At 43.1% G+C, this 26,499-nt stretch overlaps 1 protein-coding gene across 1 annotated transcript in view; it reads left to right on the top strand.

Annotated features, from left to right (window-relative positions):
- Positions 1 to 26,499, top strand: part of ARHGAP26 (Rho GTPase activating protein 26) — a 334,209-nt gene that overhangs the window by 189,513 nt on the left and 118,197 nt on the right. Inside the window, exons 16-17 of the mRNA XM_012645781.1 lie at positions 435 to 493; positions 2,036 to 2,141. Of these exons, the coding sequence (XP_012501235.1) occupies positions 435 to 493; positions 2,036 to 2,141 (165 nt within the window). The remainder of the gene's footprint in view (positions 1 to 434; positions 494 to 2,035; positions 2,142 to 26,499) is intronic.

Genomic DNA, 26,499 nt, shown 5'->3' with positions numbered 1-26,499 from the left:
ACAGAAGTCTCTCACAGTGTTTCTAGGTGAATTGATTGTGACAGCAGGCTGCTGGGAAGACAAGAGGTTAAGCACAGGTAATTTGCAGACGTGTACTTAGTTGCCTGTTTCTCAGACACATCTTAAAAATGTTCTTGTTGATGAGTGAGTCACTGACAGAAAAGGAAATCTCTTGGTTTGTGCTAGACTTTTGCATTAACACTCTATTAGTTGTGACTATGAAACATAATTGTCCCCATACCCTTAAAAAAGAGAACGAAAATTTCAGGTGAAATCTCAGAACTCTTTGAATAGGGAAACTAAGTTAAGTTGCTGTTGTTTCCCTGTGATCTTTGTCTTTGAGAAATATAAGTCTGGCAGTCTCTAGGCTGCTAGTTAGAGAGCATATGATTATTTTATTATTAAGCTGACTAGCCTATATTCTTTTATTCCAGAATGCTTCCGGGACCACTCATGATGTACCAGTTTCAAAGAAGTTTCATCAAAGCAGCAAGTAAGTCTTTTTTTGTCTCAGTCTTAAGGGGAAGAGTATAGAGTTTGCTATTTCAAAGAACAGTCAGTATCCCAAAATAAATATTACCTAACCCTTCATATTCTGCATGTAAACTGGCCACATAACGTGTGCATGAGATGCTGACACAGAATTGAAAGGAAAGGAAATGAGGATTGCTAAGGGCCTTGCTACCATGTTGAATTCACAATGAAGGAGAGAAACTTCAGAAGTGTTTTCTTCGGGGGGTGGGGGGGAAGTAGGAGAAAAAAGCAAGTTTGCCTTTCTAGCTTTGATTATTGGAGTTCTAACTTCTTGGGTTTTTTCCACCCTTTGAGTAGCATTTTGCAGAATGAATCAGACATTGCACATTACCTAAATTGAGCATTGGAAATGTTTCCCTGAATACGACACCATTTATATAACTTCACATCCTCTTTCCATCATGTCTTCCACTTGCAGCTTCTGATCATTCTTCAACTGTATCATCCAGGTCCCTAGTGTCACATTACTGGTATTAAAATACATAGGGATTAGGTGCAAGCTACCCTAAGTATCCTGGAATCTGTCTACGTGGGGCAGTCCTCCTGTAAGGGGGCAGGAAGATTCTCTTTCAGATTTAAATCTGGCAGGAATTCTCACGGTATTATCATGTCTAGAGCTTGTGCCTCTCCCTGGTTCCTTTCAGCCTTTAGAGTTTGTTTACCCTGGTAGCTACTACTGGCCTAATTTAGTAGTACCTAATGTTCTGGTGGCCTTACCTACTTATAGTTGTCCCTTAAAACAGGGAGGAGAAAGACGTGAGAGAAAGCTAGGAATGAAGATGGTGTTTATGTGATTTTTTTCTCAAAGAAATTGCAAACCCATAGCAACCATTCTCTAATTAAACCTCACATCAGTGCTATAAATAGGCGTGATGAGTACCATCAATCTATTTGCCAGAGAAACATGGCCACTTACCCAAGTTCACCTGAGAGAAGGTGACAAGCCATGATTTAGGTTACAGGTTGGCAGAAAGATTTAAATATTTTATCTGCTATCGTTTGCTTTCTACCAGGCTGGTTGTCATACATGGTTTGAGACTAAAGGACATTTCCTTTGATTTCCATTATGCTGTCTCTGGGTGCTATTTTGATACTTGAGACCTTGCAATGCTGTTCACGTAAGATTTGTTTATCACTTTACAAGTGCACGAAGTTCCTTCCTTCCTTGAAATGAAGTCGTCCCTCGAGGGAGCCAGCTGCTCCTGAGCTCGTTCCCGTTCTGGGTGTGCGGTTGACTGGCTCCATTTCATCACGACCTCATCTTGGCTTGCATTTTTTGATGCTGATTTTTATGGTGAACCCTGCTCCAGAAAGCACCATTAAAAGGAATTCTAGATCTAGTCATGCCAGTCGGACAGTATACACGCAATACAGGATCGTAAATCTTTGAGAAATACTTGGTCTGTTAGTGCCTAATCTTTGGTTTCTCTTGATTTTTTCGTCTCGCAAAGTAGTTTAGCTGTGACACTGTTAAAATATTGCCTCCCTCCTTCCTTTGCAGAGCTAGAAAACCAGGAATCTCGGATCTCTGAAATCCACAGCCTTGTCCATCGGCTCCCAGAGAAAAATCGGCAGATGTTACAGCTGCTCATGAACCACTTGGCAAAGTAGGTTTAAGACCAATTGCTGGCCATTTTCTCACCCCTGAACGTTCTTATCTTAGCAAGAAAGCTGGTCTCAGTTCTGCCTACGTTTCCCTCTGCCACTATTGCATCAGGTATGCTGGAGGCTTAGGAAAGAAATGTGTGAAATGTTAACTGCAGTGGACAACAGCAGCGATGCCAGATGGCCTTCGCACAGGAGGCTGGGGAGTGCCCGTGTGACCAGGTCACCATGCGGAGTTCGTAGGGGTTATGTGTTCTCGTGATGATAAAGGGCAAACAAGAATATGTTGTGAGTTTATAAAACTTGGCTTTGGAGTGAGGAGGCCTGGACTCTCGAGCCGACTCTGCTCTTAACAGCCACTTAACCAGCCTTGGACGAGCCACTGAACCTATTTCTTGGTTTCTTCATCTATCACGTGTGGATAACAGACCTCCACTTTATCTACAAGGTCATTGATTTTAAAGATTACGTACATTAAAGGCTTTGAAAAAGTGTAAAGAAGAAAGGAATTATTTTTGGCAAATCTTCATTTGCCCTCTGAGATAATCAGAGCATTCAGTAGGGGTCTAATTTTCCTGCTAGGGGTATTTGCACTCTTGGAATGGCTTTCGATTTTTGTGTATTGACTATTGCTTGACCCTTTTGAAAGGCTTCGCTGACCTCCCTTGCTGTTTCAGTCACTGCCTATGTGTATATTCTAACCTTCTGTTGACTTTGATGGTATGTTCTTGATTGCACACTGGAGCACGAGAAAGGAATGAGAGTGTAACAGTTAACCTAAATCGTTAAGCCCATCAATTCAAATGAACTGATGTGCTGTAAATTAGCTCTTCCCCACAGTGTGCTCATGCCATTATTTCTTTGGGATAAGCTGATGTTCTTCTGAAGGAGATTGTGATGGTTGGTTTTCATATTTCTGTAAAGCACTGGGTATTACCTTTGGGGGAGGGAATGTTTATGTACCGTAAAGATTTCCACAATTTCCCCATTTCCATGAAGAAACAGGAGTGTTTTGTGTGTTGGTAGGAAGCAATTGGGTAGAGCCATGGTTGCTCCATTGATCATTTTTTTTTTCTTGCCTGTTTGTATCAGCACTGCATGTTCAGGAATAATTAAGAAACATGGCAGAGCACATACAAGTTTACAGGGGAAGAATGCCCCCCAAATGTCAAAAAATCCTGATGAAGCGTGCTTAAAATAACGGGAACTGGGTTTTACAAAGTAACTCCAGATGCTCTGAGATGACAGTTCCGTGTCTGTTCCACACAACCCAGAGTGAGACGTTTGTTAAACAGAAAAGCTGGTTTAGATGTTAGCTGCAAAACTCTGCCTGCTTAAAGGGCAAGCCCCCAAACACAGGAAGTTCCGAGTGCACACTCCCGCCAAGTGTGAAGGGTGCTCGTGACTGCTTTGTGGCCACTGGGTCTGTAGGAGGCCTTCAGGCCTGTTGGGAGCAGCTAGAGAAGAAGAGTTAGGAACCAACTGAAGGCAGAGGGTCTTTTCAAGCTGTGCAGTTGGAAGGAGAGCTTAATTGGAAGGAGAGTTCAAGAGTGAATGGTGATTCAGAGAACCAGTATTATGTTTTTTCCATTTTTTAAACTGCCCTGAGGATTGTTAGAACTCTTCAAAGAAGAAGAAAAAAAGATTTTCCAAAAAAAAAAAAAAAAAAACCCTTAAGGTAGATCTTGAATAGTTGAGCCTGGTGGATGGCTCACTTTCTTCTTCCTTTCCTCCCCTTATCCCATTATGTTCAGTCCATCCTGGTTCCTCACCTAAGGAGTAGTACAACTGAAATTATGCGGGTTACAGCTGTGACCTTGACTTTTCGCCTTCTAACTAACGTAAACCAATTTTATTGCTGGTGTTACTTACTGCATAGCATTTCTGGAACATTATGTCTTGTCTTTGAAACTTGAGAATAATTTTCTTTGGTTTTGTGGCATTTCTTTATTCATTGGATCATGAAGAAGTTTACGTATAGACAAGCATATGCGCCGTAATGGGAGTTGGTCAGCACTTATGTTAGAATACACATACTCAAGCTCTAAGCATGCTGTGTGCTTGATCTCCCAAGTCTCTAGATTAAAATATCTTTGAGATATCTATAAATGAGCACTGTTGAATCCTGTAAAGAGTGTTTATTTAGGTCTGAAAAAATTCTTTGGCACCCAGAGGAGTTCTAAGATTCCACTTAAACTCTATTCTCACTTACAGCACTGTCCTTATTTTAAAATCAAGCAGTAAGGGAAAGTTAACTTGGGACAAGAGGTTTGTCTAATTCCAGTTTTCTCAGGTTTAGACTTACCCTAGGATATGCCTGAGCTATTGTTCCTCTGGGCCACTTACTTAATGGTCAGCTTCCTTCCTAAGTTTTGGTTTCAGGGCTGATTCTGCTGGAAAACCCAGTGTTTACTTCTCTCATTACCTACTGTTTGCCTTATGCATCTCAGGATTCTGGTTCAAAGGCAAGACATTTTGTATTGTGTATTTTTTAAAGTACTCTTTCAAACATTTTCCAAAATTGATTTCCTTTAGCTCTGGCAAGAGAGTTAGGGCTTTTTATATTTAATCCCAAGTAAAAATGCATTCAGAGGGGGAAAAAAAAATCTTGGAAGGAAAGGATAAAAGCTCCAAACCTCTAAAGCAAATGATTACCAGGGTACATCCAAATCACAGAGATGCTGGGTTTCTTTCAGACCTCAGAGGGAACATAAAAATTATAGGAAACCATGCACATATTTTTGTAGTTCCAGCTTAAATCTACTATGATAATTAGATGTTTTCTATTTGGATCTTGGAATCCAATATACAGTCTGGAGTCATGTGCCTCAAAGCATGGGTAGAATCACCTGGGGTGCTTGTTTACGTTGACATTTCTGGGCCCCACTGTGGGTCTAACTAGATCAGGCTCTCAGCCTGGGAATCTGCATTTCTGATTTATTTGCTCGGTAATTATTGTGTAAACAGTCTTTTGAGAACCACTGGCTCAGAGAATGGGTCATATGCAAGGATTTTCTAGGAGAGAGAAATATTGAGAGGAATGCGAATTGGGATTTAGGAGGGTATTAGAAACAGAAGAAGCTCAGAGCAATGTGAGTTCAAAAAGGAGATTTTATTGTCATTGAATTAGTAAAAAAAAAAAAAAAAAGCCAGTTTTGATTTCCCAAGTCTTTACAGTTTGACTTTGCATTAAATTTAGTTTTCAGCAAATGAAATCGTGTTTAAGGCATTTTTAATTATGAAGAAAATCATCCCCAGCTAGCTGTGGATCCTTGTGCAAATTATTCTACTTTTTTTGAGCCTCAGTTTCTGAGTTCCCCTCCAATCATGTGATTCTGTGTTTTCATGGGTGGGGGCAAGAGAAAAGAGATCCCAATCTGAGAATTGTAGAAGGAAAAGAGTAGATGAGTAATAAAGACTAATTTCATGGTAGTTTCATAATGTTTACATATTATGATGACTCCAAGTATGTTGCATATCCCCACACATACCATTCATGATGGCTCATCGCAACTTTATTGCAGTGTTTGTGCTGTGAGGGAGGATTTCAAAGGACTCTCCATACATCAGAGTGGCTATTAAAAATACCTTTTCACAGCTGGTTTTCTCAAAATGCTTATTGAGAAATAAATCTTTGTCTCTTTCCTCTTTTGGAACAGCTATTCCTTTGTTGCAAGGGTGTTGTTGGAGAGGCAGAGCACGGTCTTGCAGCCCCAAAGAGGTGTTGTATCATTTAGGATGCTTTGGGCTGCAAGAAACAGAAAATCCAATTGAAAATGGCTTGAACAATTAGGGGATCTGTTGTGTCATTACACAAAAATCAGTTCAGAAAGTTAGTTGATTTCTTGGCTCATGAAGGACTCAGGCTATTTCCATGTTCCTGCTCCACCAGCCTCACTGTGGTGGCAGCTCCTCTCTCTCAGGGTCAGCAGGTGTTACATTGTGTCCTGGCATGTGCTCCTCCAAAGGCAGAAAAGGCATGATTTTTTCTTTGAGTCTCCTTCTAAGAGCTGTGATGACAGTTGTCAGACATTCCCTAGTACACTTTGTGTCACATCTCATGGGTCCAAAGCAGTCACCGGCAAGGGGAGAAGGGTACCACCATGATTATTTCGTGTCAAACAAGATTTGTCTGCACCCCCTGTGGGAGGCTTGGATGTCAGAATAAAAGCAGAGTTTGGAGTAGGCAGCCCACAGTGTCTGCTTCGAGGAGTCTTGGTAATTAACATTCAACCGAGAGCATTAAGTCTGTTGAATGATCTTTGCATGATGTGCTAACTCAATCAAGACACGGGACAGAAAGGCCAATTCGGGAGGAGAGATGAGTACATGCGCGGTATGGGCACCTATGCCCTAAATTATAAGATTTCGAGGAGTGGAAGGTAAGAGAGAGTAAGGAAGAGGACAAGATGGGCTTTAGTCCCATTGCCTCTTGCTGACTCCTTATTGTTCTTTTCATGACCCAGTTGTCTAATGTTTCTTTTGATCTTCTGTTACATGTTGTGACTTTCCAAAATGGACAAAATTCTGTAGATTGCAGGGATCATGAAGGAATATTGTGGGGCAAATGCTTGGCATACAAGTGAGACCTTATCAAACTATGTAGACTTCATGGGCAGAAGTTTTCAAGGGTTGAGCATCTAGTGGCTTTGTTTTTTTTTTTTTTTTTTTTCCTTTTCCCCATTCTTGTGACTAGAGTCTGAGTACTGCCAGGCATCCCTGCAAATCAGGAAGGATGTATTCATACTTTCCTAATGATCTAGAGACAGTGAATTGGGTTCATGTGCCAATGCCTGTGGTTATAAAGAAAGTTATTGCCAGGCCTTGGCACCGCGGAAGATGAGCCCTGGTGGTTAAGTAGCCTTCCTTGACGTTCTTAAGAAGGGGTCAAAATAAAAGGAAGTGGGCACTGATGCTTGGCATTAGCTCATATCTCATAGATACTCTAGTATTCCTTCTTTCTCCATCCCAAGATAAGATTTAGTATAGTGATGAGCTGTTAAACACGTGAGAAGAGCTAGTTATTTCTTTGCCATCAAGACTAGTTCAAACAAAATAGCTGTGGAATTTTACAAAGCACATTTAAAGAAAACAGTGCTTTTGAGATGATGGCTTTCTAAGATGGAAAGCTGCTGTGAGCTGCTCTGGCTGCCTTCCCCCAGCCGTACATCCTGGCTCCTGAACCTTTGTTCTCTCTAGTAACCACTGGACACCCCAGTGCTGCCAGTGCAGAATTGCTTGGCTGCTGGGCCACTGATGGTGTGGCCTGATACCCAGATGGAGACACATTGATCCCATTGTCCAGTCCCACCTGGCTTTTCCCTCACCGATTCCCACCCTGAACTCAGAGTTCTGGTGATTGTAACCCCGGTCTGTCTCTTGGGAATCCATCTACTTTCCTCCATCTCCATCACTAGCCCCCTAGTCCAAGCTGCCATCATGTGTTTTCCAGGCTGCTTGCAAAGGCCTCCTCCCCGGCGGCTCCGGCTGGTGGAGCCCTGGCTCCCCTCCAGTCCGCAGAGCGTGTGCTCCGCTTCCAGGGAACTTTGAAAACTGCACATCTCAGCATGTGATTCCCCTGCTTACAAAAACTTCAAAGGCAGCTTCCCCATTGCTTTTAAGATAAAACCCTGGAAATGGCCTCCAAAGCCTTGTCTGGACCGGGCCCTTCCGGAATCTGCAGCCTCATCTTGCGTGGCTCACTATCGCCATCCTGCAACTACCGCGTGGCGCACAGTAGAACTTGTGGATATGTGCTAGGCAGAAGCAGGAAGAGTCTCATGATCACTTCTCAAACATCCTCCTCCCCGCTCGGTCTTTCTGCAGTTCATCTTCTTCTGTCTGGAGTGGCCTCTCCCCAGCGTCTGCCTGCCAGAGGCTACCTCATTCTTCTAGCTTCAGCTCGAATGCCATCGCCAACAAGAACCCTTCCTGCCACCGGTGCCCTCTCGCTTTCTAAGCTTCCGCAGCCTTTACTTGTTCCTCTCTTTTAGTGTGTTGCAGGCCACCTTGTGGGACAGTTGGCCAGGTGTGCGTCTGTCATTCCTGCTGGGCCATAAGCTCCCAGGGGATGAGCAGGCAGTCTCTCTCCCTTGTCTTTGTTTCTTACCTAGAAGTTGCAAATGGGTCCCGTAACCAGAGCAGCCCGCACATGTATTTGGTGGTGATGTCCCACTCATCGCTGTTTTAAAACTTTGAGCAGGTTTCCCACATTTTTAAAGGGGGCGATTTTACTTGAAAAATTCTTATCTCTGTGCCCACAATTGGCTGGAGCAGAGGAGAAGCCACACCCCATACCCCCTGGGCTCTCCTTCTCCAGTTGGCCACAGTTCCTGACAGTCCTATTGTCTCTTGTTCCTGGCCCACTTCTTCCATGACTCCTGCCTGCCTGGCCTCAGTGTAGGCATTTGGGTTTTCCACCCCTGGCCTAGCTATTTGCTTGTGCCGAAAGAGGAGCTTGACATTGGGTGAAACACATAAATGAGCGAGTGGAAATGGGCCAGGAGAGTTACTTCCCTGACTGGCTCTTTTTTTCTCCAGAAAAATTTATTATTTAATATTTCTGATTGACTGAAGGGCCCTAAAAGAAGTGGGAGATATTGCTTACAGGCCAATTTATAATTATGTGTTTGGAGCAGGGAGAAGAGTGTATTTTTTTAAGACTAAGAATGGGATTCTCAAAGGACCTTCTCCAGCTATTTTTGGCAGAGCCAAAGGAAAATCTATTTAAAGGGACACTGCGAAGAGGACAACCACATATTTTAAAGCAAACAGGCAACTTAGCACTTTAAATTAATGGAAATGCAGAAGAAATCAGAGCTCAACCCTTAGGTAGCCTTGCTGCCAGACCTTCACTTACTTTCAACCCAAGAATTTCTCTGTTGTATGGCTTTGCAGCCTTCAGAGTTAGGAGAAAGAAAGATACAAGTTCAATTTAAATTTTTTGCTTTAAAAAAAATCAACAAAATTTCTGAATTCAAGGAACTAAATCCTTCACATCACAGGTAACACCCATTCTGAAAGGGGAAATACTTGACTTCAAGCTGTTAATGCTCTTAGAGCTCCTTTGATTTGGGTCTCTTGTTTGTTTTGAGTTGTTCCACTTCTATTTGGATTTATTTTTTCAATGACTTTCCTGTTTTCTGATTCACCCTTTCCTTTTCTGAACCCATGGAGTTCCCTCCCAAATTCAGGGAGGAATGGGAGGAGGACACTCTCTTTTCTTTTCCTAGTTGCTAGCTCCATTAATTTTGAGGATATTATAAAAGCCAGAGTATCAACAAAAATGAACATGACTAAGGTTTTGCCAACCCTTAGATTTCTTATGCATTATGGGAGCAGATTCATTAAATACCTCTCCTTGACCGGCCGTGGTGGCTCACGCCTGTAATCCTAGCACTCTGGGAGGCTAAGGCGGGTGGATTGTTTGAGCTCAGGAGTTCGAGACCAGCCTGAGCAAGAGTGAGACCCCGTCCCTACTAAAAAAATAGAAAGAAATTAGCTGGACAACTAAAAATACATATATAAAAAAATTAGCTAAGCATGGTGGCGCATGCCTGTAGTCCCAGCTACTCAGGAGGCTGAGGCAGGAGGATTGCTTGAGCCCAGGAGTTTGAGGTTGCTGTGAGCTAGGCTGATGCCATGGCACTCTAGCCTGGGCAACAGAGTGAGACTCTGTTTCCAAAAAAAAAAAAAAATGCCTCTCCTTCTGGCTGAGCAATAGTGGTGACTAACAGATCCACTTGCACTGTTTTGATCACTGGAGTCCTCTCTTGCTTCATCTTCTTTCTATTGCATTGTGAGTGTTATCTGTGATACTTATTTTCTTACCTCGACTGGTTTCTCCCCAGTTCTTCAAAACTATTGTGGCTCAAATGTTGCAGGTGGCAGACTTCTAGGTATATGATGTTTCTCTGGAGGGGCCGAGAGCACAGTGGTTAAGATAAAAGGTTCTAGAGTCAGACTGCCTGATTTTGATTTCGTCTCTTGTCTAACCTTGCATGAATTACTTCTCTATGCCTGAGGTTCCTCATCTGAAAAAGAAGATAATATTCTATCGGAAACTTTGAAATTAGCACATCAGATTCTCTTGGCTTCTCCTGTTTGGGTTGCAGCCACCACCGCGACGACCAGTTCTGTGTGGCCTCCGGTCCACTTCGTGCAAGTGCAAACGGATTGCTTGTCACCTCACGCCCTACCCAGGGAGGCAAGACACAAAATGACATCCACGTGTAGAGCTTGGAAGCAAGGGGATGGGAAAACATTCTGAGGGGACAACCTTTGGCCAGTGGGAGCTGGGAGCTGCGGATCCTAAGTAGTAGTCAGTATACAGCCTCTCTGAAGATGGTCCCAAGAAATTGAGCAAATGTTGAGGCTTGAACCACAGGGTGGCAGCTTCTCTGCTCATCCCCCCGAGAGTCCCTGAGTAAAGCAGTGTTGTAAAAACCTTTATTAACAGTTACGTGCCACATAACAACGTTTCAGTCAATGATGGACCACCTATGTGACTGTGGTCCCTGAAGATTATAATACAGTATTCTGACTGTACCCTTTCTGTGTTTAGATACGCTTAGGCACATGAATACTTACCCCTTTGCTATAGTTGCCTGTAGTATTCAGTGCAGTAACGTGCTGTATGGTTCATATTCTGGCTGTGCAGTAGGTAGTACCGTAGAGGGGTGTGTAAGCACAGCCTGTGGTGTCTGCATGGTGACAAAATTGCGTAACAACGCGTTTCTCAGAATGTATCCTGTTAAGCAACCCATGACTGTACTTCAGGTCTCTTTTTGCAAAAGCTAAAGTGAGACAATAATAGTGCCTACCCTCTTAGAGTTGTCGTGAGGCTTAAATGAGTTTTAATACTCATAATGTTCTTAGAAGAGTATGAGGGACATGGAACACCCCCCCCCCCACAAATATTAACTTTTACAATGTGTTTGAGAAATCAGGGGATGGGAGAAAGGGTCCCGGAGCTGTGCGTTAAGGTGAGGGAAGATGGGTCAGTTGTCGATGCAGTGAAGCAGAACAAGTCGCTCTTACTGACCGGATGGGGCTTTCTTCACAGTTATGTTGTTGGCAAGCAAAGCCCTCGGGGCTGGATGCTGGAAACATAGCACACACAGCTCTTGTCCGCTTGGGAGATTTCTGTGTGTGCCTGTATTTATTTTTGCTTTGCTTTTGTTTTCTTGGCAGTTTACGTGCATTTGGCCCAAAGGGCCGAGCATCTCGCCCTTCTTAGCAAAAGATGAGCCAGCACAGGCCCAGCTGGGAGAAAGCGCTGTTCATATCTGGTTTCAGATCCTACCTTACACCGAGCCTCACACTTCCCTGTGAGTGTCAGGGCTCCTCACGATTCAAACGCCCTGTGGAGCGGTGCACCTGTTTGCAGGAACAAGCCGTGTGGGGCCGATTTCCACGGAGGTTAGCTCCCCCATCCCTCCCCCTTCCCCTCCTGCCTCTCGGTGTCGCAAGGCTGATTTCATCTCAGAAGCAGCTGTCTTTGCTGCAGTTTAATAACTCTTAATTTCCTGGAGGGGGATGACACGTTATATCATGAAGACTCATCTTTGTCTGCATGATCTGGAAATTTCCACTCATCTTTGTGATCTTTGAAATGTGTCTCTTTGTGGGAGAGTCTGACTTTCCTTCTGTGTTACTCAGTTTGACTGCCCTCTCAGATGCCCTTCCCAGAGTAAACATTACCATCCACTGGGAGAACGGTTCTCTTCGCCTCCCAGTTTGCCTCTGAGTGCCGTCTTCACGTGGATTTCCTTCTCTCAGTTACAGAGATCTGTGTTGATGTCTTAGTCTACACTCTAAAGAAGGTTGTGCCCGTATTCAGCCTCATTCTGTCTCGGTAGATAACTTTTTCACTTTTTCAGTTTAACTCAAAAAAAAAAAAAAAAAGCGTCTAAAGAAATGTTCGGCTTCTTTGGTTTTTGATATCAGTCCTTTCTGCTTCCTCCCGTCTAGAAATGTTTTTCTTCGAGCAGTTTAGCATCCTGATGTATTTACTATTTCCAATTTGGTATTGTAAGTGTAAATTATTATTTCTTGGTTTTGTTTGGTAGTTGGCAGAGGAACCTAAAATGTTTGGTCTTGTTGGTATATTGCAAGCAAGTCTTCCTGCGTACTTGGAGGTACATACGGTTGGGAAGGATAGATCACTATTTTTTTAAAGTCAGATATTCATTATGAAAATGGGACACGCTAGGCCTCAAAAAAGAGTTGGTATATTGGTTCTTTGGCTGTAAGCAACAGATGTCAACTGTGGCTAATTAAAAAAAAAATAGAAGAAGGAAATTTATTAGAAGGCTTCTGGTTGATCACGTAATTGAAAATAGAACTGAACCATCACACGTTACAAAGCAACCTCAAGAGCCCTTATGGTGCCTGGCATCTTGCTACATTTCCCTAGGCCAGTTCTTCTCTTCTAGGTGATTGTCTCAGTTCTTGCTTCCTGTATCACTGAGAAAATAGTTGCAATCAGGAGAGAACTCCCACAAGCTACCACCACCATATCCACACCTGTGCCCGTATTTCTACCATCCCTCTAGTATGACAGAGGAATGGTCAGTTCTCCTACCTAAAGATCCCTTCAGTGGGACACTAGAGCCAGTGGACTCCCCATTGCATCCATAAGGACTTCGCTCCAACAGTTTTTCCCTCCTTCTTCTGTATCATTAACTTTTCTGTCTCTACGGAATCTTTCCCATCAGCACATAAACATGTTGTGATTTTTGCAATGTTTTAAAAATTAAAAAAAAAAAACCTACAAAGAAATCTTTCTCAATCCCATGTCCCTTTCGAGATACTACCCCATTTCTCTGTGCTCTTCTTAAAAAAAAACAAAAAATTTCTTGAATAGTTGTCCGTGCTTGCAGTTCCCAAATCCTCTCTTCCCATTCATTCTCTCTTGAGGCTCAGGCTTTTAGACTCACTACTCCATTGAAATATGTCAGGTCAGTGTTGGGCATGAGCTCATGTTGCTAAATCAGTTTCAGTCTTCCTTCCCTTAATCATTCCAATGGAATTAACACAGTTTCTCATGCCCTCCTCCCTGATATGCTTTCTTTACTTGGCTTCCAGGACACCACACTCTCCTGGGCGTCCTCCTGCCTCCCCGACTGCCCCTCTCAGTCCTGTTTGCTGTGCCCAAGGGCTCAGTCTTGAGTCCTTGGACCTGATCTCCCTCCATCCATCCTCTCACCTCCGCAGTGAGGTCTTCCTCCATCGCTTTAGGATTGCAACCTCCAACCCCTGCACTCCGTACCTACCAGCATTGCTTATTTTTTTTCCATAGCACATGTTGCTGTCTAATATACTGTATATTTGGCTTATCGTGGTTTTCACTGAAATGTAAGCTCCATGAAGTTGGCAGTTTTGGTCTGTTCTACATGACTGTCTCCTTAGCACCTAGAACAGTGCTTTGCACATTGTAGGAGGCACTAAATAAATATCTATTGAATGAACGAATGAAAGAAAGAGGAGAAGGTATCCAGGGAACTCCTGGGTGTCCCTTTTCAAGCACTACCTTTATAGTGTCTCAGCTCCAACCACCGTTGTCCCCTGGTGACTCCACTGCAGGTTAAGATTCCTAGTAAAGGGAGTTGGGGGATTCAACTGTCATTCATGGTAGGACCACATGTAATGGGAGAAGGGCATCCAATTGGAAAATTTCCAAGGGAAAATTGGATGCCATTACTCAAAAGATGCCAAACAGGTAAAAATATGAAGTACCTACAAGAATTGCGTTTGCTGAAATCTAGTTCTTTGTCTTAGAGAATCCCTAAGTTTTATATTAAAAACTTGAGACTTTGGCACAAATTTTAACACTATAATGGATCTTGTAAGTGCCCTGGATAGCCCCATGATGCATCATTATGCAGAAGATGGGCCCATGGTAATAATAAATACAGAACAGCAAACATAGCGTTTAGATATTTCTCCAATACATAGTTACACAGCCTGGTCCCCCAGGACGTGACTCTGTTTTTGCACGAGCTAGCACTTCATGGAAGCCCAGCTTCCTTTCACAGCATGTCTCTGTATGTGCCCTGGACTCAGAATTGTCTCCTATGGTGTTTGATGGAGTGAAGGTGCAGGCTTGGTTCATTAACCCCAGAACTGGACACATTTAAACCTGTTTCCTTTCGTCACCAAGGAAACGGGGGTTTTCCGTGTCAAACACGCCTCTCAGTCTAGCCGGTTTTCTTTCTAGTCAGATTTTCTTGTTCTCTGTGTTGGAAGATAATCTTGCCATGTTGCTACTTCAAGAACTACACTGTGCTCCTCACTAGAGCTGCCACCTAAACTGCCTTGCATGCTGCCTGGTTGCGAGCTTCCCTTCCAAATTGTCGTCTGTCATACAGGGTCATTCTCCCCAGCCCTAGCCAGATGACTAATGAAGCAAAGAACACGGGCAAAAATGTAGATTACTCCTTCCTCGTTGCGTCGTTAATGTGTTGCGACTCTTGACATGAAGAGGCACATCAGAAATTGTTTTAATTGTGGTTAAGTTTGATCTTACTCAGTTGAAACTTAAGACAAACCTTGTGCAAATATCTACATGCTTTTTGCTCCTTCTAATGCTCCCCCTTAGGGGACGGGGGAATCCAAAAATGAATCCCTAATAAGCTAATCCCTAAAGGATGCAGAATAGTGCCTCATTTTAAAATAAAGCCAAAAGAAAAAGTTCCAAAGCGAAGCATTTTCGGTTGCAGAAATTCTAAGTTCCATGCCAGTTACTGTTAAACAAGGCTGTCGCTGTGTGCTTGTGCTTTTTGGGATTTGACAGCTCGTTGAATTCTATGCTTTCTAGTGTTATTGATAATCAGCAGCATCTCTGATAAAGCTAGCTTGGGCAGAGCGGGGCCGTTCCAACTGGCATCACTCATTTCAACATGTATTGATTTGTTGAGCAACTGCTATGGACAAGGCACTGACTTTTCCAAGAGGCTGATTGTTTCTGTTAGTGGGTGATGGGGGGACCCTCGGCCCAATAGGCAAGAGGTTCTAATCCTGGATTTTTACAAACTCATTTCATGCATGATCTTCAGTTAGTTTATCAGACCTTCAGTTTCCTCACCTACAAAATGAGAGGGATTATTTTTATATTAAAAAAAAAGAAGGTACGTACACACACTACATTCAAGGAAAACAGAGTCTAGAAGGATAGCCACCGGTATCTTAACTTGGGTTTTCTTCTCTTGGCTTCTTTATTTTTGAATTTTTATAAAATAACCATGTATGCTATTTAAAAAGTTACAATTATTTGTAATGAGAGGAGCAGACTGTGTGACTCTGAGCCCCTTTTAACTTCGAAGACATCTGTGATTTCATGTGGCAGGACTGGGTAGGACAGGGCAGGACAGTCAATCCTTGGTTGCTCTGAGACAGAATCCCTTTTGTCTGCTTTCACGCCCTGTTTGTCTGTTTCTCTGCTCATTTGCATTTCTACCCGAGAGTGGGCAGCAGAGAGAAGGACTACGTTTCAGCAGTGTGGAAATGGTGCTAAAACTTTTTAACTTGAAAAGGTTTTTGTGTTTCTTTTTTTTCATTTTAACTAGTATTAGTAATGGCTTTTAACTATATTATATTTTTTCTGACTTATTTGGCGAGTAATTAAATGTGAGCTCTACTGTTTTGCAGAAGTGGTTTAAAAGAAAAGAAAATTAACAACGAAACTGCATTGCTTTTGTTTCTGTTTCTGCCTTGTTTCTTTTTGCCCTACTTACAGGTACTGTGAGGGTCCACTGACTTCTCATCCATCATAGACTCCTCTCTTCTCTTTTTCTTCTACTCCATCTATTCCAGTCTATCTGGTAATCCTGAGCTTTTTCTATCTACCTCTCTGCCCAGATCTGCTGAAACAGGGGTTGGAACACCCTGCTGCTGGTTTTTTGTGACCCAAAAGCTAAGAATGGTTTTTAACATTTTAAAATAATTGAGAAAAAAATCAAAAGAAGAGTAATATTTCATGACACATGACAACTATAAGAAATTCAAATTTCAGTGTTCATAAAGTTTTATTGGAACAGAACCACACTCGTATTTACATATTATCTATGGCAGCCTTCGAACTACAATGGCAGGTTGAGAAGTTGCAAGAGAAACCATATGGGCTGTAAAGACCATTTACTCTTCGGTCCTTTAGAGAAAACATCTGCCAAAACTCCTATGCTAGGGACTCCTTTTTCTTTGGCTGTGTTAGACCTAAGACCTGTTCAGATGTGCTAACTAGTTCAACAGCTGTTTTATCAAGTACCTACAGCATACCAGATGCACTGTGCTAGACACGGGTATCCAACGACAAACATGATACCTTTCCTGTTAGGAGGGAGGAGCTCATAGCCTAGAGGCTGGGCATGTCTACAGGTAAACTACAGCCCAGTTGTGTGTGCTCCTGCCTAGGTGTGAGTGAGGTCTTGTGGGAAGTCAGAGGTGGAGCCTGACTCTGCTTGGGAAGGCAGGAAGAGAGGAGGTTATCATGAGATAACAGATAACAAAGCCCGGACAGCCAAAAGCTGCATTTTTTTCTATGTTGGTTACTTTTAATTATAACACTGGAATTGTTCCATTAAAGTTAATTGTTACCTAGAATAAGAATTGTCATAATTTTAACAAGTGTGCCTTTATCGTTCCAATTGCACATGAAAATTATTACTCTGTTATAGGGTCAACATTTTACAGAGCTATGTAAATATTGTATACAATGATTTTAGTTTATTATCAAAATATAAAATTTTCTTTTAAGAATCACTAGGCTAGATAGCCTATGATTCTTATGAACAAGGGGGAATAGACTTTTGGGTTAAAATTGCAATTTTCATTTGCTTTTAAGTTTTTTTAAAAAATGTTTCTCAGTATATTTAACAAAGGCTTAATTACTGTGTTTTTCATATAAAAAGGAGATCACTGGACCCCATTCAAGATCTCCTGAATCATAATGTGAGAGGGCGCAGATATTTCTATTTTTAATAAGCTCCCAAGTGATTTCTATCTATATTAAAGTCTGGGATCTGTTACTAAGGATAATATTGATTAAAAGTGCATTTTTGAAGTTATTATTAACTTTTGTTTTTTAAACTTTCTCTTTTCTTTCATCTCTGTCAGGCCCTATAATACACCAAGCTTTTTAAAGTTCTCCAGAGGAGGCAGTGACCTGTTTTCGGAAAGATTCCTGATTTTCCAAAACATGCCCTCTCTCCCTCTTTTCTTCCTTTCTTTTTTATTTTGGAAAAAGAGCAACACATACAAAAAGTAATTTGGAATATATATTTGTTTTGCTGTATGTAATTTTTCGTGTATATATTTATAATATATGGATATATATTTATATGATAGTTAACATTTGTTGTATTTGTTCCTCCCCCTCAAATGTTAACATTGAAATCCTCCTCCCTGCCCCATTCCGTTTCCTTTGCCCTCCAGTGGGTGGCATTAACGTGAATCTTAGTGTATATCCTTTTGAACTGTGTTTTGATACTTTAGAAGTGATTTTTTTTGTGTCCAAATATAGACATCTGGTATTTGTGTGTGTTATTTCCAAAAATGGTATGAGAGTGTATACCCTCACATTTTTCAGCTTGTGTTTTTCACTCAATTTTATCTTTTTGAGATAAATCCTAGTTCATTCCTTTAAATGCTGTGTAAATATGCCATGCATTATTTATCCCTTTCTCCATTGATAGCCAGGCACAGTTGTTTCTAAATTTTTTACCATTATAAACAGTGCTGCAACGAACATCCTTGCAAACATCCTTTTGCACATGTCTGAGATTTGGCAAGATGCATCCTTACCTAGGAATGGAATTACAAGGATATGCATAGTTTGTTTTTCTAGATATTGCCAGATTACTCTCCATAATGGCTGAATCAGTTTATATGCCTGACATATTTTTCATTTTGGATCAAAATGAAAAATCCATAGCTAGTTATGGATACAGAATACTTCAGATGGCATTGACTGTGTCCCAGACATTTTTGAATGCATCGAATTGTGGGAGCCGGTAATTACCATTTAACCTGAACTGTAAAAGATTGAAGCAGGTCAGCTAGGTGCCAGGGGTTGGAGTGGAGGTTGGTGGAGAATTGGAACAGCTTGGCTGGAGACATCAAATATCAGGGAAGAAAAGAGGACCAAGGAACCCCAAGGGGTTGAATCTCTTCATGGGATTATGGATGGGCTGATGTGGAACCACCCAGAGAGATCTGACATACAAATACCCCAGCACCTGTCCTTCTCATTGTCCTCACTGGGGCTTTGGCGGGTCCTGCTTATTCAAAAATATAAAGGCCCTTAAACCTCTGCCACAAGCCTCCATAAAATAGCCCTATCAGAGGCCAAGCGCAGCAGACACAACTCACAAAGAGCTCACTGTAGATGACTGGGGCTCCTGCCCTAAGCAGGTCGCCATGGCGATGGGATGCCACCTTTCCTGGCTTGCAAAGATGATAAGGCTGCTCTGCAGCCTCTTGGTAATGGGGGAGGGGGCCCTAGCTGTTGCTTCCTGGGCTGTCCTCTTGTGGGATGCAGGCTGAGCATCCCTCTCCCAACCCTGGTTTCCATGAACATCCTTAAGTGCCTGATTGCCTCTTACCTTTGCTGCCTGCCTCTAAAGGCCAGTTAGTCTCTGCATGCTCTCTCACATGTTTTACCACCACTGGAATGAACCAACAAACTACTGTGCTCTCCTACCTTCTGTGAATGGACCAGAAGAAGAGAGGGAGGAAGGATGGGAGGAAGCTAGCAAGTGAATGAAGAGAGAAAGAAAAATCTTAACAAAGATTAGTTTCCTGCATTACCCAACCAATAATGTTATGGTAACTCAATAAAAATGAAGTTCAGCTGCAGGTGAAGTTAGTCAGGACACCAAGATGATGCGTTAGCAGGGCCTAGGGTAAGGCAAGAGAAAGAACATTCGAGGAGGCAATGACCTGCAACAATCCTGAAAGTGAGGGCAGTGGATGCTCTCCTGTTTCACACCGGTCCTGGCCCTGGCTGGGTTTAAATCCCCACTGTGGGGTCAGCATCCAGGCTTGAGTTCTTCCTCTTACTCCTTCAGCTGCGGACACTGATGGACAGTACTTGAGAAGAGGTGGGTTCAGTCTGTCTTGTTTGCCATCACAGACAATAGCTGGTATTTTATAGCCGTCAATGGGGAAAAGGGTTGCAGATACAGAATTATGTTTTAGAGAGAACTTTTCAGGAATGTGTCTGTTGCCACTTAGCATGGATAATTGAAAATTGCCCCCCTTCCTTTAACATCAGTAATTGAAAGCTGGCTCTGTATGACTGTGGCAAAATAGGAACAGGTGGGTTTGATTTGCTTAGGAACTGGAAACTCAACTTTAGAGATTTCTTAGCATCTGAGCTCTCTGGGTTCGTAAGTACTTTCTGGATGGCTGACTGGTGAAGCAGGTGTTGGTGTGGTGGAGCCACTAAGCTCACATTTTTGTTTCAAGGAACCAGTCTTCCATTCCTGTACATGATCCCCTGACCATGCTCTGCAAATGCAGAGTAATTTTTAGCTGAATTGGGCAAGAATAATATTGGCCATGGAAGAGGTGCTGGGATTATCATCTTCCCTCAGGTTTAGCTTTTCCTGTTCTTTTGCAAAACCAGTCCACAGAAGACCTTTCCCTCCCTCCTTTAACTTGTGCTTTGCTGGACAAAGTCAATTTGGAAAGAGTAGAGGGATGGGGGGGCACAAAGGGTCTGTGGTGTTGGACAACAAAACAACTTAGGTGGAGAAAAATTTTTTTCTCTGTTTTGATGTACTGTGAAGTAAGCATTTTTTCTCCCTTGGAGACTGCTGGAACAGAGACCTCCCCATCTTTCTCCTTCTCTGTTTCTGTCCTCTCCTTTGTGTCTGTAAACACCTTTGTTTGCCAGCCTTCACTTTAGCCTTTGCTGCCAGGCTAAGATTCTTTGGTCTTTGCACTTAGAATAGGAGAAAGGCAGATGGGGAGATCACCCAGGAAGCTCAGTTTGCCATTTCAGAGTTAACCGTGCTGTGCAGCTAATTTGATTATCACATTTAAGTGAAAACACCTGCAGGGCCTGCCAGACAGCGGACAGCCGCCCTGGTATTGTGGGCCCCATACAAACCCTTCTCACTGTCAGACTGAATTAAATAAATATATTTTTAAACATATGTGCCTTGTCCAGGCCTTGGAGCAAGTACTTGCATCGTCTCAGTGGCTCCTTGGGATGGAGCTACCTATGCATTGGGCTCGTTTTGCTTTTGGATGACAGCCTCAGCATGGCAGTAGCTGTGGAAATTGACCCAGTGGTGCAGTGTGCCTAGGAAAGCGAGCTTGTTTGACACAACCTTTGCAGGGCCGGGGGAAAAGCCAGAGATAGGAGATGAAATGCAAAATTCTCCTGATGTCCAAAGCCTAGGCTCATATTGCCTCACATGGTCTTCTCCCCCTTTGAAAGACCAGCCAGCCGTCACATAGCTCCAGGGCACCTGGATGGGGAGGATCTGACGTGGAGCCTTAGCAGTGCGACCTACTTCTGGATGATGGAGGACTTTGAACTACTCGAACATGAGTTCTGATGGCCATTCTAGCAGTAGTCCTCGTCCTTCTGTTGCCTATAAGATGGGAGTTGGCCTGTTCTTTGAAGGACTGCTAGGATTCTTTTACTTATTCATTCTTCAGATGCTGGGGTAGCTATTATATGCCAATTGCTATTCTAGGTATGGGGATATAGCAGTGCCCAAGACAAATAAATTCCCTGCTGTCCTGGAGCTTAAATTTTAATTGAGGAAAGAGGCAGATATTTACAAATATTCATTAAGCACCTACTCTGTATTTAGGACCTGTGAGTACAGTGGTGAATTAAATATTATGACATAAAAATATAGACTTAAATTTATTACAAAGATGACTTTAGGTAGCGTTACGTGTGCTTGGGTGAGGGTAAGTGGTTGGTGCGTTGGGGATGGGCGAGGAGCTGGGTTAGATCAAATGGGGTCAGGAAAGGCCTCTCAAGGAGGTAACATTTAAGCCACCACCTGAATGATGTGAGAGAGCAAAGCCGTATGAAGAGATAGAGGAAGGCCCTTCCAGGAAGAAGGAGCAGCAGGTGCAAAGATCCTGAGAAAGGAACTTGCTTGGCATATCAAAGGCACGGTAAGAAAGTCAGTGTGGTATAGCTGAGTTGGGAGAGCTAAGCAGGGGCCAGACCAGACATGGGTTTGGGGGCCACAGTAAGAAGTCTGAATTCCATTCTAATTGTAATGGGGAGCCCCAGGGAGTTCATGGGGAGAGCGACATGATCTGTGGTGGTGGTGCTGTTTCTGTTCCCAGGATCGCCCTGCCTCACTGGAGAATGAGCAGAATGCGGGCCAGAGTGAAGTCAGAGGTGGGGCTGACGCAGTAGTGCAGGCGGAAGGTGCTGGGGCTGGGCTAGGGTGGCAGTGGTGGATGTGCTGAGAAGTGGGCACGGTTGGGATATGTTTTTGAAAATAGGGCCAACAGGATTAACCAATGGGCTAGAAGCAGCATGGAGAGGAATGAAGGGTGACTCCTGGCACCTTCTGTTGGGGAGAAAGGGAGGTCTTGTTTTGTTTTATTGATGCGGTGGGACAGGCAGGTGTCAGGGGTGAAGCTATCAAGAGTTCTATTAAGAGCTCTCGGTGAATAGATCATTTTTCTTTCCTCTATATCAACCGTGGGACTCATGCGCTCGCAGTGGGTAGAGGAGGAGGGGTCCCAGGCCAGTCCTGCGGCACTGTAGCATTTATAAGTGGGGAGAGGAGGGTCTAGCAGTGAAGACAAGAAGGAACAGCCATGATCAGAACAGAGCTCCTGGGACTCACACCTTAGAAAATAAACCAAAGTCGAACTTTGAAAGACTAAGCCTACTGTTTGTGGAATCAATAGCTTGGTTTATTTAAGGTAATGACCCATGTTTTCCACTGATGAGATTGGAAATGACATAGTGTTTAATAGTGGAAGCCCTGGGGTCACATAGAACTGAGTTCAAACTCCAGTTATAGCATCAGCTGGGGGACCTCCTATAGATTACCTGCCATCTGAGGATGGTGAGGACAGAGGTGTCCTCCTTTATAAAATGGGGAGAACAATAGGGTACACCTCAGAGTCGTGTCGTGAATATTGAGTTGGTGTGTATAAAGCCTATGTCAGTTTCTGGATTCAAAAATGGCAGCTTTGACCACATTAACTCTTTCTCTGGGTTTTCACCAGAGATATTTGATACTTTGTAGAATATTGCATTTTGTACTTTGCATTTTGGGGTCTTCCTTTGCTGTTTATAACTTGTGTTTGGTATCTGTTGCTGGCTCTCAGCTTGGTGGTAATGTCCTGATTGCTTTAGCCTTGACACTTGCCCTAATCCCCAAGACAATAATTTTGTCATCCTGAAGTGTTAGAAGAAATTCTTTCAGGGTCAATGAACAGTGTATCCTCTTTGGACTGTCGCAAGAATATGGAGTTGTATTTACTATTGCCATCCAGAGAGAAAAGTTCCCGTCACTATTTTTCCTTGCTCAGAAGTCGTGGGGAATAACAATTTATGCCCAGGAATTTATGAGAAACATAAAGAATTGAATAACAAAATCACCTTGAATTTGTTGAAGACCTACTATATGTCTGGTGCTTTAGATTTCTTGTATCTACTGTCATTGCAAAAATCCTCAAAAGCAGATATTCGGATTTTTAATTTACAGAGAACATTGGGATTCAAAGAGTTACATAACTTGCCCAAAGTCACACTGCTACTAAGTTTCGAAGTTAGGGTTTGTACCCATGCTTCTAACTGAGTCCTGATCCTTTTTTCTCACTATACTCTAGCTACACATAAGCATAATGATAGATCTGAAACCAAGATGATGGTGTATAGCTCACTTTAGGCAGACCTCTCCTTGTAATGTATTTTATTTCCCTTTGAATTTCATAAAACGAGATTATTCCTTTTCAAATCACAAATCGTCTTTTTTTGTCTTTTTCCCCTTAATCACAGGTGGCATTGTTTCCTAGATGTGATCTAGTTTAAACTATGAGTAATCAAAGCCATGAGTAATAGCTACCTTCCTTAGGAAGCTGGTTTATCATTTAGAAATACTTCTGAAATTCTGGCTTCATTTCTGCCTCGAGAGTACACTCTAGTAACTGTCTCCATGGTCAGTTTTGTTGTAGCCAAATTGATCTGTCTCTCTCCCCTTTTCTCTACTCTGATGTTCCTTATGAGGTGGGAGGTCAAGTCTTATTTGTCTGAGAATCCCCAGCATCTCTTACTTTTAAACTCAGATGCAATATATCTTTATCCCATCTTATATCTTGGGAGTGTCTCACAAGAAGGCCCTGAGACACTTTATTTGCAAAAGACCAGTTTCATGTCATTACATGTGACAAAATTCAGGCATGATTTTAGAGCAAACAGCATTCTTCAAGATAAGATGAGACCCTTTAGTTCTTTCCATCCCCACTTTATTGAAAGTAACTGGCAGGATCCAGCCGTCTGTGCCACTGACTTTTACATCGTTCCATCAGCCCAGCCCATCCAGATGCTCTCAGAGTATGGTGAAAACTCTAACTGAGTGGGAATTTAACAGCCCGAAAAAGTCTCTGCTTTTAATAACCTGACTGTAGGGGATAAATTAATTTTCAGGGAGATTTGAGATCATGACCATGGTCACAGTATTCCCTGTCATTAAAACTTAATTCTACTTTTAAAAATTAAAAAATAAGTTTTTTCATCATATGCCGTTAAAGTAGAAAAAGAAAAGAAAATGAGAACGCGAGAGATCTGGCTGTCCGTGCCCAGCCGTGGGCCCTGGATTCTCATCAGCCTGTGCTGGTGGACTTGCCGGTGGTTCGTAGAAACGAACTTGGAATGCAAAGAAAAGTTGCTCACTCCGTTTTTTTCCCCTTAAGCAGAACGCATGGAGTGCTGATGGGAAGTTTGGCAGGAGATCTGGGGAAGGTTTGCAGCCTGAGTTTCCACAGATTTGGAGGGAAGCGTGCTTTTAACCAAAAAGGAGCCCTGCCCTCTTCCCTGCCCTACTTACAGCTGAAGTCTGCCTTCCCAGCGTGGCGTACAAAGGCACCCTGTGATCCGGACGCTTCTTCCTCTCCAGCCTCCCCTTTCTCCACTCCACGCCAGAGACCTGCTGCTCTGGGAATAACCAACTGTTTGCAGTGCCCGCAGACACACATCTCTGCCTTTGCTCCTGCCAATATCTCCATCAGAAATGCTCTCTGCACAGATGGAACTTGGTGTCCCCCACCCTGTGCGTTGTGCATGGCTGTGGCCATAGCCCCTGAAACCCTTGACTCCCTTTTCTTCCTCTCTGTTGTAGGACAAGCTTCTTGATGACAGGCCAGCGTCTGTCACATCATCTGTCCCACTCGGCCTGGCCTGGCCTACAGGTGCTTCACAGAACATCCTCTCGTGGCAGAGAGTGGGGAAGCTGTTCACCGGATAGTCTCACATACACGTGTGATTACAAACCCAGGCAGAGTACAGGGTCCCTAATTTGGGGGCAGGGAGGTGCGCAATCTAAGGAATTCGAGAAATTAGTTGGCTAAAGAGGAAGACAAAAGGGAAGAGCCTTCCAGACAATGACAAGTGTGATGGGGAGCAATGGAGTTGGAGTACAGGGAGGAAGAGGCCAAGGTGGTGATTAGCTTAGGAGAACTCGGCAGAGGTGATAATATATCTGCATAGAATGACTAATTTTTACGTGAAGTAATTAGAGTTTTGTAGCTAGACAGGCAGTACAGAGAGTCAGATCCTATTCAGGCTTTCCTTGTTCCAGACGTTGAGGCTGGTGGAGGCAGATGCAGAGTGCTCCAAAGCATTTGTTTGGCTAAACCAAGTGTGTGTCCCCTTGGGCTGGATCTGGGTGGGGGCCGGAAGTTAGCTGAGGATTCCCAGCCCTGAGTGGCTGTGGGTATGAGGAAGGAAGCGAACCTCCTTAACCAAAAGAATGCCCTGAATTTCAGACTCATTGGAAACATCTTGGTTGCTCAGATTGCCTTATCTTTTTTTTTAATAGCTTCCTGTGATATTTAAATAATTTTGGTTACACTTGTCCCTATTATGTAGGGAAACTTTAACCTCCTAAGGCTGAGATATTGCTCGTCAAGGATTTTCTCAAAGAAACAAGACGAAATTCTTGTTTTCATCCTCGTCTTTGGCTGGCCATGTGGGGTTCCATATAGCAGCTGCTAGTGTGGTTTCCATGACCTGTAAAAGACCAAGAAGTTGATCATATCTTTGTGGGAAGAATGTTTTTCTCTCTGGGAGTATCTGCAAAAAGATTTGTAAAGCTGAATGTAGCCGTTCAGAGAGCGAGGAAACTGCCAGTCCTCCCTGGCACTGCTAAAACAATACAAATGCAGTGTTGGTCATTTTTCTAGGATTTTGACCCAGGAGGAGGAGGGGAATAAACTCGGGCCTCCATTTTTATTTTTAGTGTATCTTACAAGCAACTTTCGCCAGCACACACGAGTCCCTGAAGTGATGAGAAAGCAAGCAATTATTTCAAAGAACTATAAATCCTAATGCTGGGTTCCCTTCACCTTAGACATTTTAGTCTTAAAGTGCTTACTGCTCTATGGTTTATTATCTGGAGATTGAGCTGGTCTTCTTTTTATTAATCAAGATGTTCCCTGTCCTGTTAGCACTTTAGGCTGCTGCTGAGATGCTTTGAGTATAAATTCTCTTGTCTCGTCTAAGTCCACATTGTGATTCCTCCCTCTGGAGGGTGGGAGGTGTTCTTATTACCATGGGACTCATTTTAGTCTGTACAGAGGAGGCTGCTGGGCATGACTGGCTCTTCCCGTGCTCAGATATCCACGAATGCCCGGAGCCACCCTGCAGTTTTGGATCCCTCTCTCTCTAACACACTCAGATATTTACTGATACCGTCTATTTGGTGCATCTCCTTCAATGCAGTCTGCTGAGTTTTACAAGCATGCTGGGTCACGTTCCAATAAGTTTTCCAAGCACTAGATAACAACGTGTTTGTCAGGATCCTTGGCATTATGACCCACGTTTATTATTAGGGCCCTCAAATACACTGTGCCTTAAGATTTGTGCAGAATCCAGGCTGCAGTCACTACATCTTTGCAGTCCAGACCTTCCTGGTAACGAGGGCCCTCCGAGGCATGGAGACGTTAGTTAATGCGATTTCTTACGTGCATTCAAATTAAGGTGTTGCAAGCCTGCCCTGTTGATTCACACTGTGGGGAACCAGAGCTGTTGCCACTTGTGCTATAAGAACTTGGTTCTTTCATTGGAATTAAAGGAATTTGCCCCTCAGCGACTATAAAAGGATGAGTACCTAACTGTTGTGTTTGTTTTGAAAGCAGTTTAGTGCC

The sequence above is a fragment of the Propithecus coquereli genome, unplaced genomic scaffold (genome assembly GCF_000956105.1).
Source record: "Propithecus coquereli isolate 6110/MARCELLA unplaced genomic scaffold, Pcoq_1.0 Scaffold236, whole genome shotgun sequence".
Classification (NCBI taxonomy): Eukaryota; Metazoa; Chordata; class Mammalia; order Primates; family Indriidae; genus Propithecus; species Propithecus coquereli.
Note: the sequence above shows the minus strand (reverse complement) of the source record. Positions and strands in the feature narration are given on the sequence as shown.